The sequence below is a fragment of the Ascidiella aspersa genome, chromosome 2, assembly GCF_963924565.1.
Source record: "Ascidiella aspersa chromosome 2, kaAscAspe10.2, whole genome shotgun sequence".
NCBI lineage: Eukaryota > Metazoa > Chordata > Ascidiacea > Phlebobranchia > Ascidiidae > Ascidiella > Ascidiella aspersa.
In genome coordinates, this window is record NC_139448.1 from 16,731,575 (window position 1) to 16,750,515 (window position 18,941).

The window sequence follows — 18,941 nt, forward strand, 5'->3', positions numbered from 1 at the left end:
AAATCCTACGGCAAAATAAGAAGACAATTTTTTGGTGAATTCAATAGGCCGGCAATATTCTATGCTACATGACGTCACTTGCAGGATTTTCGGTAAGCATTACATGCCAAAGATCTCTGGCGGAAAGCACTAGAATGCAATCAGGTCAGTCAAGTCAATCTGAGAACAATCAAAATTGTCTTATAAATAGGCATGAAGCATGCATGACTGGAATTCACACTAAATATCAGATAATCACATAACTGAAGATTGTATTATTTGTTTACCTTACTGTGTAGTTAGGTAATAATTATATGGCTTAATAATTATATAAAATTGTGCCTCATCCTCTGATTTATAGACTTGCCAAACAATAAAAAAACACACTGTGACATGTTGGGTGTAAATGTAATAACTGTGTGTTAATTACTGTTAAGGAAGAAACAGCAAACCTTTCTTGCAAACTGATAGTATATTATGAACTTTATTATTACATATAAATATTCAAATTCTTATTAATATAGCAATCAACACAATTTATTTCAGCCATTTAAAGAAAATATAATATAACTAAAAATTACAATATATCGTAAGTGAACTACTAAAATGTTTTTATTATTTACAAAACAATCCATATTGCCATTTGACCTTGACAACTTTGTCAATAAAGGTGTACTTGAGTTGCTAAAATTATTCTTTACTTTACAATATAAAATAGATAGATAAATCAGGTTACAGATAATAACCGTCGACATTTCACTTAAGTCTTCAGCAAAGTTTAAAGGTAATATCAAAGTGTTCTTGTCCGACTTTATAGTTTATCATTATTTAGAATAGAGTAGTCTGAGGCCATCAGCTCTATCTTTTGCATCTTTAATCCAAGTAAATTTTGCGCATCTTATTTGTTTTAGCGAATTATTTGGGAAATTATTATTATTTATTTGGGTTTAGCCCAAATGGGTTTTAAGTAGTATGATATTTTCTAATAGCTTTATCTTTACCAGTGTTTATAATTTTTTCTTCCTTAAAAAATTATTCGTGCGTTATACAAAAATGTTATTAACCCTGGGGATAACCATTTACAAGTATTCGAAAAAGCTAAAATTCTGGATAAACAATCTGCAAATAATATTGCGGCCCTAGAAACTGAAAAACATGATGCCCCTCGCTTTAAATACACCAGGTTTGATAATGATTTTATATTTGTTACTGTTTTAAATGTTGATGTTATATTTTTTTCAGTCAGTTGATAACTGTTTTATCCTGTTTAAAATTGTGAAGAAATTACAGTAAATTTTGGCAAGTATGGGTTAAGCATGAATATCTATAAAAGAAAAGGCTGCCCTTGGCATGAATTGTGTAGTACCAACTTTAATACCATCAGAAACTCTGATAATGCTTCATATATTATACCAACTTAAATTTAAAATCTTGATCACTTAGCCCTCCAACACTTGATCACTTAGCATGTTAAAAACTGTGTGCTATTTCTTTATTGACTGAGCATACATATTACACGCTATCAGCAGAACTTGTTTTGTGTGCTCGGGTTAACAATTAGTAAACCATGTTTTACTACCATTTTTTTTATATGACACGCAGAATTCTGTTTACTATCTTTCCTGCGGTGACCTAGTTTTTGAAATTTATTGACATTAAATAGCCTTTAGTTCCAATCTTTAATTTTAAATACTAATCTTTCCAGATGGATGTGACTTTAACTTTTTGTTATTGACATAGGTATTTATTGGAAATTGATTTTTTGACTGTTATTTTGCAAATTTCTTGGTTGTTTTTTTTTTAAACTTGTCTACAACACAACAAATGCGATAAAGTTGTAAGGCAACTGGGTGCTTTTTCAGCAAATATTTCTTTAGCCAAACATTAAGCAAACGAATAGCCACATCATGTATGAACAATGTTTAAGGTTTTGTGTTACCTGGTTATAAAAAAAACTTTTTTTTGTGGACACAAATTTGTTGACTCTTTGTTAAAAGTAGTTATTTTAAATCTAATAAACCTTGTAGACTCTTAAGAAGTTAACTTTATTGTGATAACTGCTTTGATCTTTAGAGACTGCCTATTTTTTATTATTAATTTTTATATTAGCGTGTGTCTCATATTGAAACCCATTGTACTGGTTATATTTTATCTTTATTTATAAAATCTATTTTAATAAACAATGCTTACCAAAAATTATGTTTTACCAATCGGAAGTTTGTTTAGAATTGTAGTTAAAACAAGTTTTTTGTTCAATGGAGCCTCTTGCTGTTACCAGGTTCCGGGAGTACATCCGGATAAAGTCTGTTCACCCAAAACCCGACTATGGTAATTAACCTATATGCCATTTAAATTGCGTTTGTTTAATTTTTTTATTAATTTCAGACAGCGCTGTTGCATTTCTTGATGCCTATGGAAAAGAAATTGGACTTGAAGTTAGCCATGTAGAGGTTTGTAAAGTGCATGTTGTTTTCTATCACGCATAGGATGATTAAAGGTGTAGACTCAATTAGTTCTCTAGGGTATATTAGTCATGTAATATAAATGCAACAGGGACCAGTTGTATGAGGTTGGTCAACATGATATTGAATTTCTAATTTTCTAATTATCACCACATGTTGGAAGCTTTGACAAAAAAAAGTATTATTTTTATCCAGTTTGAGGTTTGTACATGATATAAGTTATTTTGCTTGACTATGGATATAGTTTTTTGCATGACTGTTTTTGTTTTTTATAGTGTAGATCATTCACTTATAATGTAGATCACTCACAAATTGTGTGAAAACCACTGATCTCAGACATAATGTTTTTCAAATGATACCCATTAAAAAATTTGAAGCCTATGTGGTAAACAATGCAGGTCAGTGCAGAAGGACAACAGCGAACTATTGTGATCATGCATTGGAAGGGCAAGGATTCAAGTTTAAAATCCATTCTACTTAACTCCCACACAGATGTTGTTCCAGTTTATGAGGTGATATTTTTTTCCAATCTAAGGATTACCATAAACATACAATGTAATGTTAATATAGTTGTTTTTAGGAACATTGGAAATGTGATGCCTTTGCAGGGATTAAGGATGACAATGGAAATATTTATGGAAGAGGAACACAAGATATGAAATGTGTTGGAATTCAGTATTTAGAAGCAATAAGGAAGATGAAAAAAAATGGGTGCCAATGTTTGAGAGACATTTATTTAACATTTTTACCAGGTGTTTTTTTAAATAAAAGTCTTATTTTTCCAATTGTTAAATTAAATTTATTTTAAAGATAACTCATTTGTTAGGAAATTTATAATTTTAGGTAGGTTTTATTATACACCTTGTAATTTTAAACAAAAAAAATCATACTGTATTTGTTTTGGCTAAAGCAAAACTTATACAATTTTAGATGAAGAAATTGGTGGTGTTTATGGCATACGCCCATTTATAAAAACTGAAGAATTTCAAAAGTTAAATGTGGGACTTGCACTGGATGAAGGTTTGGCTAACTCTGGAAACAAGTACTCAGTATTTTATGGAGAAAGAAGTCTATGGTGTAAGACTATATTCATGCTAGCTCATTGTTAACAAAGTTAAACAATTATATTTTTCTTGGTGATATAGGGGTTCGAGTAAAATGTGAGGGTGTACCTGGACATGGTTCAAGATTCATTGAAAATACTGCAGCTGAAAAATTAGTAACTACAACGAGACAGTTTTTTTTATATATCATTCTTTTAAGCTAAATAATTTTAATATTAATGCAGAGAAAAGTGATCAATCTTTTCCTTGATTTTCGTGAGGAGCAAAAAGAAAAACTAAAAACTTCTGCCTGTCATCTTGGGGATGTAACCACTGTAAACATGACAATGCTGGAGGTTAAGGATTTTTTAAATCTAGTTTATACAAACTAATAATGCTCACATATCTAAGGAATAAAAGCATATTTCAATTTTAACTTTAATCTGGCATCCTAACAAAAAAGTATAAAAAACATTTGCAAAATGTAAGCAAATGTATATTTTTTTAGTATTACCGTAATGCTATGATTTCAGGGAGGAATTGCATACAATATTGTACCTGCAGAGCTTTATGCTGGATTTGATTTTCGGATCCCACCATCCGTTAATTTGGAGGTTGTATGGTGCACCTATTGTTTTTTATGCAATTTAACCTTTTAACAATGTGATTATATTGTATATAAAAATGTAGTACTTAAATAGATAGTATTTAAAAGTCATAGACATTTTAAGAAATGGAAATGGTCAAAAGTTATAAACATTATTTAGATTAAATTTGATCACTGTTGGTTTTGTGTAGGAATTTGAGGCAAAGATTGCTAACTGGTGCAAAGCAGCTGGAAGTGATGTTACTTATGAATTTCTTCAGGTATGTCAATTCAAGTATACAGTGGCGTATCTGCGCTGCTGATAGTCGAAACACGATTCTACCAAAATAAAACACACATATTTCACCGTCTTGGTTTAGTTTTTGCCTGAAGTTAACGATGGCATACTAAGCGATTTCGACGAACGTCGAACGTGTTCGCTTTCATTCTTAAAGTTCTCTTTTGCGTTAATTGCCCGTGCCTAATTTTTATGATATAACTATTTTATCTTTAACGTCATAGGCCTATTGCTGAGAAGATAATAAACGTAAGCTTTTTGTGTTTGCAGAAAAACACAGATCAATCTTTAACGGCAACTGATCCCAAAGACCCTTGGTGGAATGCTTTTACAACTGCATGCAATATGCTGTAACAAATTAATTTAACTGCTGCTTACCTTAAATTGATTTTAACAAATTGATTCTTTAGGGGAGTGGAGTTGAGTATTGAGGTGTTCAGTGGTGCTACTGACAGTCGTTTCCTTCGGGAGGTCAGTAACATATTTTTTCTCATAAAACATATTTCAATAATTTAGCTGTTTTGCAGGCTGGATACCCAGCAATTGGCTTTAGTCCAATGCGCAACACTCCTGTTCTTCTACATGACCACAACGAATTTCTTAACGAGAGTATTTTTATGGAAGGCATTGATGCATACTGTACCATTATACCACGCTTGGCTAATGTTGATTCCTTTTAATTTCTGGTTTAAAATTTTGTACAAACCAATGTTTTTGATTTTAATACTAAGTAAACAGACAATTTAGAACTGTAAATAATCCTGCAGATGTGCAATTAAATACTTCTGTAATTTATCCTGCAGAAAATCAGATTTATTGAAAATTTAATGATTTAAATAAAATATTGCACAGGAAATCTAAAAGTAAAACTTTATCATTTAGAGCAGTGTTTCCCAACGTGGGCGTACCACCCCTCTGTGGGCGTTAAGGATTTACTTCCTAGGGGGACGTTACCTTTTTATCTTATCATATCACTACAGTTACAGTTTTTTCTTTTGCTTACCAAACTACTGTTAGCCTCCGAACATTATTATAAAATACGAATCGGCGACAACTTGTGCTAGTTAAACTGTGCAGTGATCACTATGAGCGTACAAGCCGTACATAAAGGGCAGCATGTGACTCACCACTTACCGTGGTCTAAGCCTGTAGCCCTGTACAAGTCGCTTTATGAACGCCTAAAATTGCTTATTACAGTCGATTTATATCCATGGAGATTGCCGGACATTCCTTACAACAACATTGTGTTCACTTAAGTCACTGTTTTTGAAAGACTTGACTTAAGTTGGTACACTATGCACGGATCTGTAATGTAGCTTAATAATAAATTTCAAAGAACTGGACCTCGACCTTTTTGGCTTTGAAATTTATTATTGACTTAAGTTGTTTCGGTAAAAAGACGACTCAAGTTTTTACATGTTTAATAACGTGATTTTCAACGGCATATTTTGAAGTTGTTGTGCCGCCTTACAGTCGAGCATCTTAAATCCATCCCCGAGTTTGTTGTAACGTGAGGGACATTTAAAGAAACTGTCGAGCCAAAGGGGGCGCTAGTACAAAAAGGGTTTGGAAACACTGATTTAGAGTAGCCTACTTTAGATCGTCTTGGCCAGTGGTCAACATAAATATTTTTGTAGTCATTAATAAAATTATTCTACTAAACTTTTTTTAAACATATTTTATTATTGTTTTTATTCAGATTGACAGTGTTAAAAACTTCCTTATTAAGCCACACTTAAATGACTTTATTTACTTTGAGTAAAATGAATAAACGTTGATCGAAATTTAGATGTTAGTTTGAAGTCCATGTTTATGAAACAACAATAAGGCTACCGTACCAATCACGAAAAGTTGACCTTTGTTTTTAATTGTTTAAATACACTGAGTGGGCTATATCAATAGATAAATTCTTGAACTGGCTAAAGTAGAACAGAAATCGATTGTGGAAAACGTGATGCTAATTAAAATGTACGCATTGTTTTAGGTCCATTCTCTAGTCTAAATTGAATCGATTTTTAATAACTGATACTTAGCGTGTTTTACACCACAACCACCATCGTCCGCCATAATCTTAAAATCAAGTTAACATCGATTAAGAGAAAGTTCAGGCTTCACCGGTGTGGTAAACAAGTTTTTTTGAAATGACCAAAATCCCAGTCGAGCAAACAACTTAGGTCAAACTCAAGTTGTTTTCCAACTCATCTATGGTCATTTGCACAAGATATAAACTTATACTTTGGTGAATACTTGAATACAAAGCAAACATAAAAAAACGAAACAACTAGTAGGCCTATAGCCTCTTGTAAGATTTTACATTAAAATATTATAGTTACTAATAGTAAAGTCATATGCAAAACATAGCAGGTCGAGTCCAAGACATCTTCATTTCAAGCCAAGTCACTTGCAAAAAGAGAATTAAATTTTATTCAATCCCGAGCGACATTTCAATTTTTGGTAGATTTAAATCTTTCCTCCGCGGCCTATTTTAACCCTTCGCTACACATACTTTTGGAACCACTACTAATACCATAGTATTAAGACCAACGACATAATAAAGCCAAACAAGCAGTAATATCCACGACAGATTAAGATCTAAAATCGTCTAAGTCAGTGATTCTCAACCGCGGCTCTCAACTGAACATTTTGCGGCTCTCTAACCGAGTGAAAATTAGTTAGAAGTAGCAGAATTGCAACAAAGTAAGTAAGAGAAATCAAGAATTAATGAATTGTATCAGCAAGGATCCCGAGTACGAAGTACTGATGTTACCGGATACATCCATCCGGCTCTTTAAAATAATTTTGTGGTCTGTTACATCACAATATATTTAGTCCTGATCGACAAGCTATGGCAAACACTGTTAATTAGTTAGCCTAGGCTAGCGTAATGTGTATTTGTTGTTTTCTAGTTGCTTTCTTAATGTTTTTTAATTGTATGCCTCCTGTTGTTTTTTATGCGGCTCCTTGCAAACCTTAGGTTTGAAATGCGGCTCTTGCTCTAAAAAAGGTTGAGAATCACTGGTCTAAGTAATACCTTAACCTGATAAAATAAGTTCTAAATTCAACGAAAATACGGCTCAAATAACGCCTGAAACTGTAGGAAGAGTGTATGGTACGATTAGGAAACACCAGTCTGCCACCGGCCGTTTAGATGTCGACGTTTGGGCGCTCCACAGTTCAAACGACGCCTCTGAAGAGCCACTGTTTTGATACAGAATTGTTTGTTCTTCTTTATTGTGAGGGGCGGGCAATGGATGGAGTTAGAAATTGGATCCTGTTAGGAAATATATTAGGGCGGATGGTGATGAAACTAGGGGTGGGTTTGGGGTTCGGTAAGAGGTCATATTTTGGCTAATTAGGTCTTATTTAGATTTAGACGTAATTGCGACCTGTCTGCTAGGTAGTAGTGCTTCGAACCCGAAACCTGTGTTTTTGCTATTTTTTACAACCCAAAACCCGGGTTTTAAAAACATGGAAAGCCGTTTTTTTAGAAAAAGACTATAAAATGATTATGTTGAATTCAGGGGCGGATCTAGGATTTTTGTTTGGGGGGGCATATTTTTTTTCAAAGATGACATCACAAAGTTACGTCAAAGCGTGACGTCACAAACTTAATCTACGTGACTTCATAAAGAAGTAACCTTAAGATCACTTCACAGTTCGTTTAATGTCACTTCACAGTTCGTTTAAAGTTGAAGTAATTCAAAAGCTATATTTCAAAGATTTTATCGATTCGCGCAAAGCGAAAAACGCCTTTATGCCTATCAGGCGCGGATCTAGGATTTCAGTTTGGGGAGGGCCATGCATTTTTTTCAGATATGACGTCACAAAAGTATACCATTGCGTGACGTCATAATTCAGGTAAAAATAACATCGGATGGCCGAATAAACTAACTCCTGCAAAATAACGCGAAAAACAGAACTTTTGAAAGCACGAAAAAGTAATAAGGTTAGCCTCTACAGTGGGCCGGTTTCCTAGTTTGACCCGGTATGAAGAATATCGCTGAAAGACGCTACCATGTCTATTGTCTACACATCTTGCTTTTTCCCGAAAAGGCGAGAGCAACCTCACATGCCACCGAAAAAGCGCCGAGGCCACGTCGCAATAACACCATAGCGTTGTCTGCTGCGGTCAGCTGTGGTTCTTTCATGACACTTCTCTCAATTTTTAAGTTACTGTAGTTGGTTTTTGCCAAATAAGGTTGCTGAAATGAACAAAACTCTATATTCAAATCCTTGCACAAGGGTCGGCAACCTTTGTGTAGTAGTCGCGGGCCAAAACCAAACTCAGAAAGGTCTCTGCGGGCCGCACAACATATGTTAAATGAGATTTTGTGACTTTATAACAATTGTGAATCAGGTGGGCCTCGGATTTGTTTGCACTTTAAAAACGTGTTTATAATAACTTTTAAGGAGGCAGTAAAGTTTTGGCGCAAATTCGCTAAAAAAAGCGTATACTTGGTTGAAAATTCGAGTCCACACGTCGTCATCCCCCTACTACTATTAAAAAGTGTAATAAAACCACAATGAGAAAACGTGATAAATTTTATAGTTAATCTATTTTAGTGTTTGTTAACCATTTGGGGAAAACCTGGCGAGCTAAGCGAGCGCGATTTTTTTGGTATACCGGTATTTCTTTTAAATTTCTTGTTTTTGTTACATTTACAAAAAATATTTGTCGATTATGTTTGAATACGTTTTCCGTTTGTCCGCGACGCACTTGGCAGCTTTCCACGGCGCAACAGTAAAGAAGCGCTGATTAGTTCAAAAAGAGCATCAAAACGTAAACACACTGGATGTATAAAGATCATTAGCGCTAAGCGCGAAAATTTTTCGCATTTACACACTTAAAATAGTCAAAAAGTATTTAAAATGGATTCGTGTCTAATTTGTCAAAGGGGCGGCGGGCCGGATGAAGTATATTGGCAGGCTGGTTCTGATACAGATTTGCACTAACAACACAAAAGCTTTTAATTGTACTTGGATTTAAGTTAGTTATTATATAGTCGGGGTCAGCGTACGGTCAATTAAGCCGTCGCTGCAAATCTGAAAAACGCCGCTTTGCGCGAGTGCGCGAAACGAATTTTACAATTTTTTTGAAATATTCATTATATGGCGCCATAAGCTCGTATACCACTACAAAACTTATAAATATGTCTTATTTTGGCGAAAATAGGCCATACTACCTAGGGAACCAAGAAAATAAGCTGCCTATTAAGTTTTTAGTTTGGGGGGGGCATGGACATATCGCCCAGTTCATGATCGTTCGCTGTCCATGCTTTCACGTCTTGCGTGTGTGCCGTGTGGCTTAGGTGCAGAGTGAGTGTAAGATAAGGGCGGAATACTAACACAGAGGCGCGCGTAGCACCTTGACAAAGAGCACAGACGCGTGGTGCAAGCGCAAAAAAGTAGCCTACGAAAAAACAAGCACTTATGCGTCAAAACATTAGCCAGTTATTTCTATTCCTTCATAGCCAGGCAAACAATTAAACCAACATCAGTGAAGCCAGAGAGGTTTTCTTGGCAATTGGGCTGCTCGTGTTGAAACTCAGAAAAAGAGTGACTGACGAAAGTCATGCATTAATTGTTTACGCAAATCAATGAAATGTGTATTTCACCAAGTCATGTCATCGACTTAAGTCTCTACTTAAATCCCCAAATTAAAGTCATTTAAAACAGTGACTAAGTGCACTTCAGCCAGCTGTTACAACAGAGGGCTGTACAAAAAACGTGTCACGAGCTCGAACATTGCTTACCAAAACCGGCATCACGTGATACGCAAAAACAACATGTTTACTTTCCGCCACGCAACACGTGGGTTTTTGCTCATTCAAAATGTTAGCACGTAAAGTATTGCGTCTCACTGCGCAAAATAAAGTTTTTCGAAATATTTCAAAATCTTTATCAAGAAATAGTTTTCAAAGGCCGTTAAGGATTCATGATTCTGTGCAATATGCTCTAAAAAACGAAAAAGCAGTCCTTGCTTTGGAAAGCACAATTATATCTCACGGAATGCCTTATCCGCAAAATTTTATGTAAGTTAATAATATTGTTTCTTTAATATATACACACATATATATATATATATATATATATATAAGTCAGTCAATATAAGGTTGAACAATGTTTTAGTAGTCGTTTTGTTTATATTTTACAGAACTGCATGTGAAGTTGAAAACATTATAAGGGAATGTGACGTTGTTCCTGCAACTATTGGAGTTCTGAATGGGGTTATCCACGTCGGTAAGTCAAAATACGTAAGTTATGTCCTTCAAACTATTTTCAGTGTCTCAAAGGTATGGACAAAGCACAAATTAAGGAACTTGCAACTGCCCCAGAAGCAATAAAAATTTCAAGAAGAGATTTGCCTGTTGCATGTGCCAAATTGATGACAGGTGGTACTACAGTATCAGCTACAATGCTTATTTCATATTGGTGAGTATGTTGTAATATGTAGCATTTCAAGTGTTTTGTTCTATGTAATAACATAAATTCTGATACACAAAAGGTGTGGTATTGATGTGTTTGCAACTGGTGGAATTGGAGGTGTCCATCAAATGGGACAAGATTCAATGGATATCAGTACTGACCTCCGAGAACTTGGAAGAACCCCAGTAACTGTTGTTTCTGCAGGAGTCAAGTCAATATTGGACATCAAACGAACCTTAGAATATCTGGTATTTTAGTCTGCCATTATTATTACAATATTTATATCAAATATTTTTGGTCAATTGCAGGAGACTGAGGGGGTTACAGTTGCAACTTTTAGTAATACAACAGACTTTCCATCTTTTTTCACAAGAACCAGTGGTTTACATGCCCCCACTAATGTTGAAACAATTGAAGAAGCAGTGTCTCTAGTTAAAGCTCATAAAAAACTCAACATGCAAAGTGGTACTCTTCTGGCTGTTCCTATTCCAAGCCAATATGCAGCATGTGACAAGACAATGAAAAAGGCTGTGGATGAGGCTTTAGAAAACTGCAGGTACTGTACTCGGTCATTATATAAAAAATAGTGTAATAACACTGACAACTCAAAGAACTACATTTCGTGATTTATACATAGTAACAAAGAAAAAATTGTTCTTTGGCTGTGTACTTTTCTGTGACTGACATTTGTGTATATTGAAATTACTCATTTAATTATTGTCCATGCCTTCTTCTATTAATAGCTTGTTTAGTCTTGTAAAAAAATTTAATATATGGCAAAATGGACAATACTCCAAATTAACACCACATTAACTAGTAAAATACTTTTTAAAATTTCAGAACTAATTGTATTGAAGGAAATGCAGTGACTCCGTTTATCCTGGAGTTTGTAAACAAGCGTACAGGAGGGCAATCGCTTAAAGCAAGTAAGTATTTCACTTACTTTCCTGTTAATCTCCAAGCAATTAATTTTGGTTTGGTCAATGTGATTCAGATATAGCACTGATCAAACACAATGCTCGAGTTGGTGCAAATATTGCAAAGGGGTTGACGACAGCAACAACAGCTTTTCAGGAGGAATCTTATCACAAATCAGAACAAAAACAACCTGTATGGAGCGGAAATTCCAATATGTGCGAAAAATATGTTTATTCTGACTTATTTGATCTAGGTCATTATTGGAGGTTGTAATATTGACATTGTTTCAAAATGCACTCTGCCTGTAAAAGGAAAAGGTCCATCAAATGCTGCAGTTGTAACACAGTCCTTTGGTGGTGTTGGACACAATCTTGCAGGTTATTTTTATTTATTTTGAACTGTGTTTAATAAACTACTACTATTAAAAAGAAAAATAACAGAAACTCTTTGGAGACTGAAAAGCAATCCGCAAATGATTACCGCTGTTGGCGATGATAGTTATGGTGATCTTATGCTGTCTCATCTTCACTCCATGGTAAATTGTAAATTGAATTTAGTGGAAAAACACCATCAGTACATAGCAAAGTCAATGGCATCTTTTAGGGATTTAGTCATGCTTCAAGGATGCAAAAGTACAGAACTGGTGTTTACAACGTTATTATTGACAACCAAGGAGAAGTGTATGTAGCTGTAGAAGATTCAGCTATTCACCAGAAGTAACTTTTTTGTTTATGACATACATGTTTAATATACTTATCAATTTTGCACTAAATGATTTCAACAAATAGAAAAACAACCTATTTATATTGTTGCCCTGCACATTGTGGTACTATGTACACAAGTGTGTAGACGAGTAATCCAATTGTTTTCACATAAAAGTCATAATAGGTGATATTTTTTTAAATTTAAAAAAAAATCTTTATGCTTTGTTGTGTACATATAATACATTTTTCTGATTTTATTACAATGATCTTCCACAACCAACGCTATTACTATGGAAATTAGCAAATTATCTTTGAAATATTTTTTAGAATCGGCAAAGATTTCATTCAACAGTATGAAAAGACGATTGTGGAGTCGGCACTTGTATGCCTGGATTGCAACATTTCAGAAGAAGCAATTAATTATGTCTGTGGGATTTGTCAAAGGTAAATCCAAAATAAGATAGATAGCACCTAATAAGAAGCGACAGATATGCATTTAAAGACTGGCCCATTTAACTTGAAATGCAGCGGTATTCTTATTTCCAAGCACAATATGGTATTCTGATTTTTTCAATGTTTTTACCGTTTTCTTGAACATCATTAAGGAAGGCAAAATTTTGGCGTATTTACATGTCAACATTTGGGCGCCCTAGTTTGAATGGCGTTAGGGCGCCCCTGTTTTGACATCGTTTTTTGGGGATTGTGGGTTATGGGTAGGCGCACAAGCCCAAAATAAGTGCTCAAAGGGCCCAAAATTTCCAACAAAAAAGTCCCCAAATTGAATACGCAGAAGACCTTTTTCATTGGTCTTCACTTATTTTAGTCTGTTAATATCCGGGCTTTTTCACCTTTTTTTTTTTTCAACTTTTAAGTCCTATAAAAAGTGGTTGCCAAATGCAAACGAATAATAATAAGTTTCGTTTTTATTAGCTCCTAAATATATTCTGTAATTATTTTTGGCTTGCTTTGTCTATTGAACGCAGGTTTTTGTTGCAACGAAGAGACAGAGCAAAATGCGCGGGAGAGCACGAGAGGCGTCGCAATATTCTTAATTACTTTCTCCCAACCATAAAAAGTAGTCTCTTTATTTGCAGTATTGCCCTCAATTGAGACACTATTTCGCTAGGTAGTTTGTGTGGCGGAAATTAGCATAGCGTAAGCACTGGGGTGAAATTATTAGGGGAGTTAGTGATGTACATAGGGGTGGGGTTTGGTGTTAGCTAAATTGTTGTAGAGGCCTAATTCTGGCCCAATAGGTGTTATTCCGACGGTTTAGGTCTTAATCCCATTTTTTTGAACGACCATTAGGTATTAGTGCTATTTTGATCTTATTCCGAAGTTTGTTTTATTCCGATGTTGATGTTGTCCTTATTTTGGTCTATGGCTGGAGTCCTCTTGAACATCATTAAGGATGGCAAATTTTTGGCGTATTTACATAAATCACAAAGCGAGCACATATCGTTAAACGGTTTAATAGCAAATCATTCTCATTAACAGACAGTACCAAACAGAACAGTGACTGGAACATGTACACAAAATAAAAACACATGAGAAGTTGTTTCAACATTTATATTGCAAAAAATTGGATTCACTTATATCAAATAAGAATAGCGCTTCATTGGTCACAATCACACCAAGTTTGAGTTTTTTTTTAAAGGATCGCAGTTTAGTTTTTATTGTGGCTTGACAAGTGTTTTTATATAGCCTGTCCCAAGGAGTTGTGTTAGGTACAATATTTAAATCCCATTCTCACTTTTGTTGTTTATTGTGTGGTCGATTAGTCGTGTATGTTTTTATCCAATTGTACATAGCTCTGAAAAAGCTGCCTTAAAGTGCATCGTTTTTGAAATCTATATTGTTTGGGTGAAATTTGTATTTAAGTGCCATTTGATCATAGGTCATATAGTCTCCCGAGTCGTTTAGTAGATCAATGTGGTCAATAACTTCCGCATTGATAAGCGACTTTAAATAAAAAGTTCCTGTCTTGAGTCGGATGTTTTTGTTCACCAAGAGGGGCGCACCGAGTGTTTGCGATTGCGCCTGATATTGCCTTTGTAGTAGTGCATAAAGGAATTAGATGAGAACATTGGCTCGATGCGGCAGATTCATCTCCTCGCAGCTAGACGCCTTTCTCTAGCCTTTCCACAGGTCATTATAATCGTTGTCAGAAAGTTTTGACACCCATATTTAGCAACATGATATATGCGTCAACTTCCAACATATTTGCTTCTCCGTGTTCAGTATTTGCGACAATTTCATTCGACTAACTCTCTCCCATCTAGATCCCCATATATAGTGAAATAATTTCGTTTTAAGTTTACGCACCCATGATCCGGACAAGTTTACCGGGAAAACACTAATTTTGTAAATTAGTTTGACAATTACTAAGCTTTTTAGGATACAAATTCGTCACAAAAAATTGGTTAGCTCCCGAGATGACCAAATATTTAAAACTGCACTAATTTTACTTCTAACCTCATCAAAGGTAAGCGTAAACAATGCCTTTGGGTTGTTAGTGGAATTTTGGTAGCTAAGCTAAGTACTTGAGTGTTCTGGCCATTTGAGGCCTATGTTTGGTTTTTCTGTCAAAGAACAATTGGATCCTACATGGAATGCAAGCGATTTTTGCATATTAATCTTATTTTTGGACATCCGGCCCGCCAATGTAATTCATAACATTTTAATAATACAATTTTCAGTTAACATTTTGTGCGGCCCGCTGAGACTTTTTTGAGTTTGGTTTTCGCCCGCGACGAGAAAAAGGTTGCCGACCCCTGGTATAGACTTTCAAAAAATTGCCAGTTTTTTCAAAATATATGTTTGGATTTGGTCACCCACTTTTAGGCGGTTGGCGTTTGGGACAAAAAAATCGCCAGTTGCCTGATATAATGAACAATTAAAAAAAAGTTGATTATAAACAAGTGAGATTTTACCGAAACACGGGCCACAGATGAATGAAATCGCCAATTTTAGCTGCACACAAGTTTACTAATGAATAGCAGGCGTTTTTAAGAATCATTGTTTTCTAACGCGGATGTTAACTAGTTTGAATTCCACTACTGGTTACATTAACTTCAGTGTGCGACCCAAGAATTTTTGTGCTTGTTGCGGAATTTGTATCATTTTTGGTTTTAGTTGTGGAGGCCTGCACTAGATGTAATATTATCATAACCAAAAGATTTTTTTAAGTTTAACTTTTTTACTTCAGGGTAATATTATTTTTGCAAGTAAGGTAAGTGGGCTATATCTATCCTATGAAGAGGTAAGCTTGCACAAAAATTCTGTACAAGCCAAACTATGTGGGTGGGCAGACTGGTCTGAGAAAAACCTAGCTAACTATTTATTACAATTTAATTGAATCACGTTTTTCTAAGATAACATGATTTTTGCAGATATAATAAGCTTTTCTAAGATAACATGATTTTTGCAGATATAATAAGCTGCTGCTATTTGAACCTACTGGAGAACTGATTGCTGCTCGAGGTTTTTTGGCAAGCAGACAATATCCAAATTCAATAAAGTTTATGACACCCAATATTGGAGAACTGCAATCCATATACACTGCAATAACAAAGAAATCAGCCCCCACTGGTAAAATGAAAATCTTTTTTTAGTTAACAATGTTTGACTATTTACCAAACTTCTGTTTTTACAGAATTAGACTTGAATTCTTTAAAGATGATGACCAGTATCGTTTTGGAATACGTGTCTTGCATTTTGGTCACATTAGGAGAAAGAGGAATATTAATGGGAAAAAGAGAGGTTGTGTACAGACGCCTAAATAAAACCTATTTTTGTTAGAATTTGTGGTAAAAAAAGTCCAAATTTTGTCAAAATCAAATTAGTTTTAAATTACATCTAACAATATTTTAATGAATTATGTCTGCATTAAAGCAATATACGCCATATCAGAGTCGTCAGAGTTAACCACGCAGGCCTTGGTTATCGCAGTAGGTTCAGCTCGAACTTTATTTTTGTGCCCAATAGCAGGGTCATATCCAGAAAATGGCGAAAAACTAAACCAAGACCGTGAAATGTGCGTGATTGATTTTGGTAGAATAATGTTTCTACTACCAGCAGCGCAGTTTACTAAGTTCTATGTACGGGACTGCGCTAAATTACAAGCACGTCTTTCGCCACCTGCAAAACTAAACGAAGAACTATCATTAAATAAAAAGGCGACTTGGAAACGCGCACGACAGTTTACAGTTATATCACCTTTTACGAGAATCTTCTTCGGTTAAACAAATGCCGATATTAGCGTAGACAGCGAACGGCTAGGAACGCCCAACTCGACGTTTTCAGCGAAAAAAATTTCAGCGAGAAAAGACTGGACTTCGCATTGTCAACTGTCGAATACACACAAAAGGCGAAATTAGCGACGCGTGACCCAATTACGCTAAAAACATTGCCGCTTCGGACAGTGAGTTAAATCTTAAAAACGAACAAAAAACGTTAATATCACTTACAAAACTGGGGGTCCGAGCCCCCAACTACCCCCTCTTGATATGCTACTGTCCAATAGATGTGTATCTCTGATTTACCATATATATATTGAACAGTGTATTTTTGGTAGACCAACCGTCTTTATTCACTTGGTTGTGATGATGTACTGACAACCGGTGGAACTCAAATCATGCAAAATTCTTAAAATCAAAAAGACAAATAAATGCCAAGGAAAAACAGACGTTGGTTATTTTAGACTGGAAAATTGTTGAGGAAACAGTTTAGTTGACAGTTACGGTTAAATACCATAGCATATTATCAAAATCCTAAAGGGGATAATTGCAAATCACCATCAAAAAAGACACGGTAAATACTGTTCAATACATTTGTTTATGTCAGAGATACGAAATCATAAGAAGCAAAAACGAAGTTCGAGCTGAACCTCACGCGATAAACTAGGCCTGTGTGGTTAATTCTGCCAGCAAGCGTACATACCACATATTGCTCTAATGAAGATATTATATAGTTAAAATGTTGTTGGTTGTAATTAAAAACTTAATTTTGATGAAGTTTTAATCAATGACCATTTTGAAAAGCTACCTACCGGTTTTGTTACTTTTATAAATGATTTTGTGAATTTTGTAATCGATTTTGACTTGAAATAGTTTTGACAAATATTGTGTAAATTGTGACAAAAATTTGACTTTTTTGTCAAGTCAAAAAATAATGGCCCTAGTAGTGAGTGATTTTAAGAAAAACAACAGAATTGAATTTTATCGCTATTTTTTACAGAATGGCACAAATAAATTTTGGCATTATAAAATTGATCAGAAACCAAATTGGTCCTGGATAAAAAATCCTGTTGTCAATGTTTCTGGAGCGGGAGATGGTTTTGCTGGTGGATTTGCACATGGCATTTTACAGGGTTACACTCTCGACCAGTCTGTGCGTGTCGGACTCACGGTTGCACAGAGAAACTTGCGATCAGACGCCGCTGTGTCTGTTGATATTTCTCCCGAGGACGCAAGCTTCAGTAAAGATTGTTGGTCAGCAAAGTGTTTGCCTTAAATGTACAATACCACGGCATTTTCTAAATCGTATTTTTTAACTTTCGCTTGCTCCCGTATAGTTTCTTAAAATAAGCCACTACCATGTTTTCGTTAAGTTTCGTACACACCTCAATGGTATACTGTTTAATTTCTAGACTGGTCCTTAAGTGTTTCTGCAATGCTTAATTACCACCAGGGCTGTTGCAATTTCAGTCGCGTAACTGTGTAGCCGTCCATTTTTATGCTTGTGCAATGTCAGTTACATGCCTAACAATTTCCGTATGCAATGATAGTTTCATGTCTCATAATTTTTGTGCAATACTTATGGGTATGGATATGGCAAAATAAAACACTGAGATTTGTTTTATTCTAGTTATTTTTTTATGGTGATTGAAGAAGATTTCTCCCAATTGTATGCGCCTTGTGGCACACAAACATATTTTACTGTATGCTTATCACAACACTTATAGGGCAAGGTTTTATAAAAAGAAAAAACAAAGATTATCGGATTTACCGTATATCAAGCTATTTATTAAAACCAGTCGCTCCGGGGGAATTAAGGCAACTACATTACCTGTTACTTCATTGCCAAAAAACGATAAAGGAAAGTTGCAAACCAGGCCAAATCTGCAACGAAAGGTGAAGAGGAAAACGCATTTTTAAAGTCGCGGTGGCAAGACTGCTGCCGAAAAGGACCCACCATTCTGCAGTTGAACACAGAAGAACTTGCCGCTAAAAAGATTAGCATTGTTGAACAACTGGTCTATAAAAATAAAATTCTGGCCATCCTTTTTCAGTAAACGTACTCGGACAAAGAAGAAAAGCTAGCTGTTGCTAACTTCAAACTAGCTAGGTCAACCCTGAGAAAGAAGTTTACTTTCTGGTCGATGGGGTACGGGGACAAACCCATCGTTCAACACCGCATTCAGGCTCTCTATGAATGTGCCCTCCGGGTCGGCGAAACCCTGGAACTTCCGTAAAGCGACCTGGAATCGCTGCAGCACCCTTACAAATGAAGTCTCCAAAGAAC

The 18,941-nt window shown here is 35.2% G+C and overlaps 2 protein-coding genes across 2 annotated transcripts; both read left to right on the forward strand.

Moving 5' to 3' along the window:
• Positions 1-2,193: 2,193 nt before the first annotated feature.
• LOC146164030 (aminoacylase-1-like) lies at positions 2,194-5,352 on the forward strand. The gene is made up of 12 exons (XM_083381106.1): positions 2,194-2,307; positions 2,365-2,429; positions 2,840-2,953; positions 3,022-3,193; positions 3,372-3,518; positions 3,587-3,660; positions 3,730-3,840; positions 4,018-4,098; positions 4,283-4,351; positions 4,639-4,718; positions 4,779-4,839; positions 4,896-5,352. Exons 1-12 carry the CDS (start codon positions 2,235-2,237, stop codon positions 5,046-5,048), a joined length of 1,200 nt encoding a protein of 399 aa, XP_083237232.1. The 5' UTR covers positions 2,194-2,234; the 3' UTR covers positions 5,049-5,352.
• A 4,825-nt stretch (positions 5,353-10,177) lies between these two features.
• On the forward strand, positions 10,178-18,256 carry LOC146164031 (uncharacterized). Its single transcript, XM_083381511.1, has 14 exons — positions 10,178-10,400; positions 10,523-10,608; positions 10,662-10,800; positions 10,874-11,042; positions 11,103-11,350; positions 11,635-11,720; positions 11,789-11,904; positions 11,966-12,089; positions 12,153-12,247; positions 12,316-12,428; positions 12,744-12,860; positions 15,847-16,007; positions 16,072-16,178; positions 17,655-18,256. The coding sequence occupies exons 1-14, from the start codon at positions 10,201-10,203 to the stop codon at positions 17,928-17,930; spliced, it is 2,037 nt and encodes a 678-aa protein (XP_083237637.1). The 5' UTR covers positions 10,178-10,200; the 3' UTR covers positions 17,931-18,256.
• The last annotated feature ends 685 nt before the right edge of the window (positions 18,257-18,941 follow it).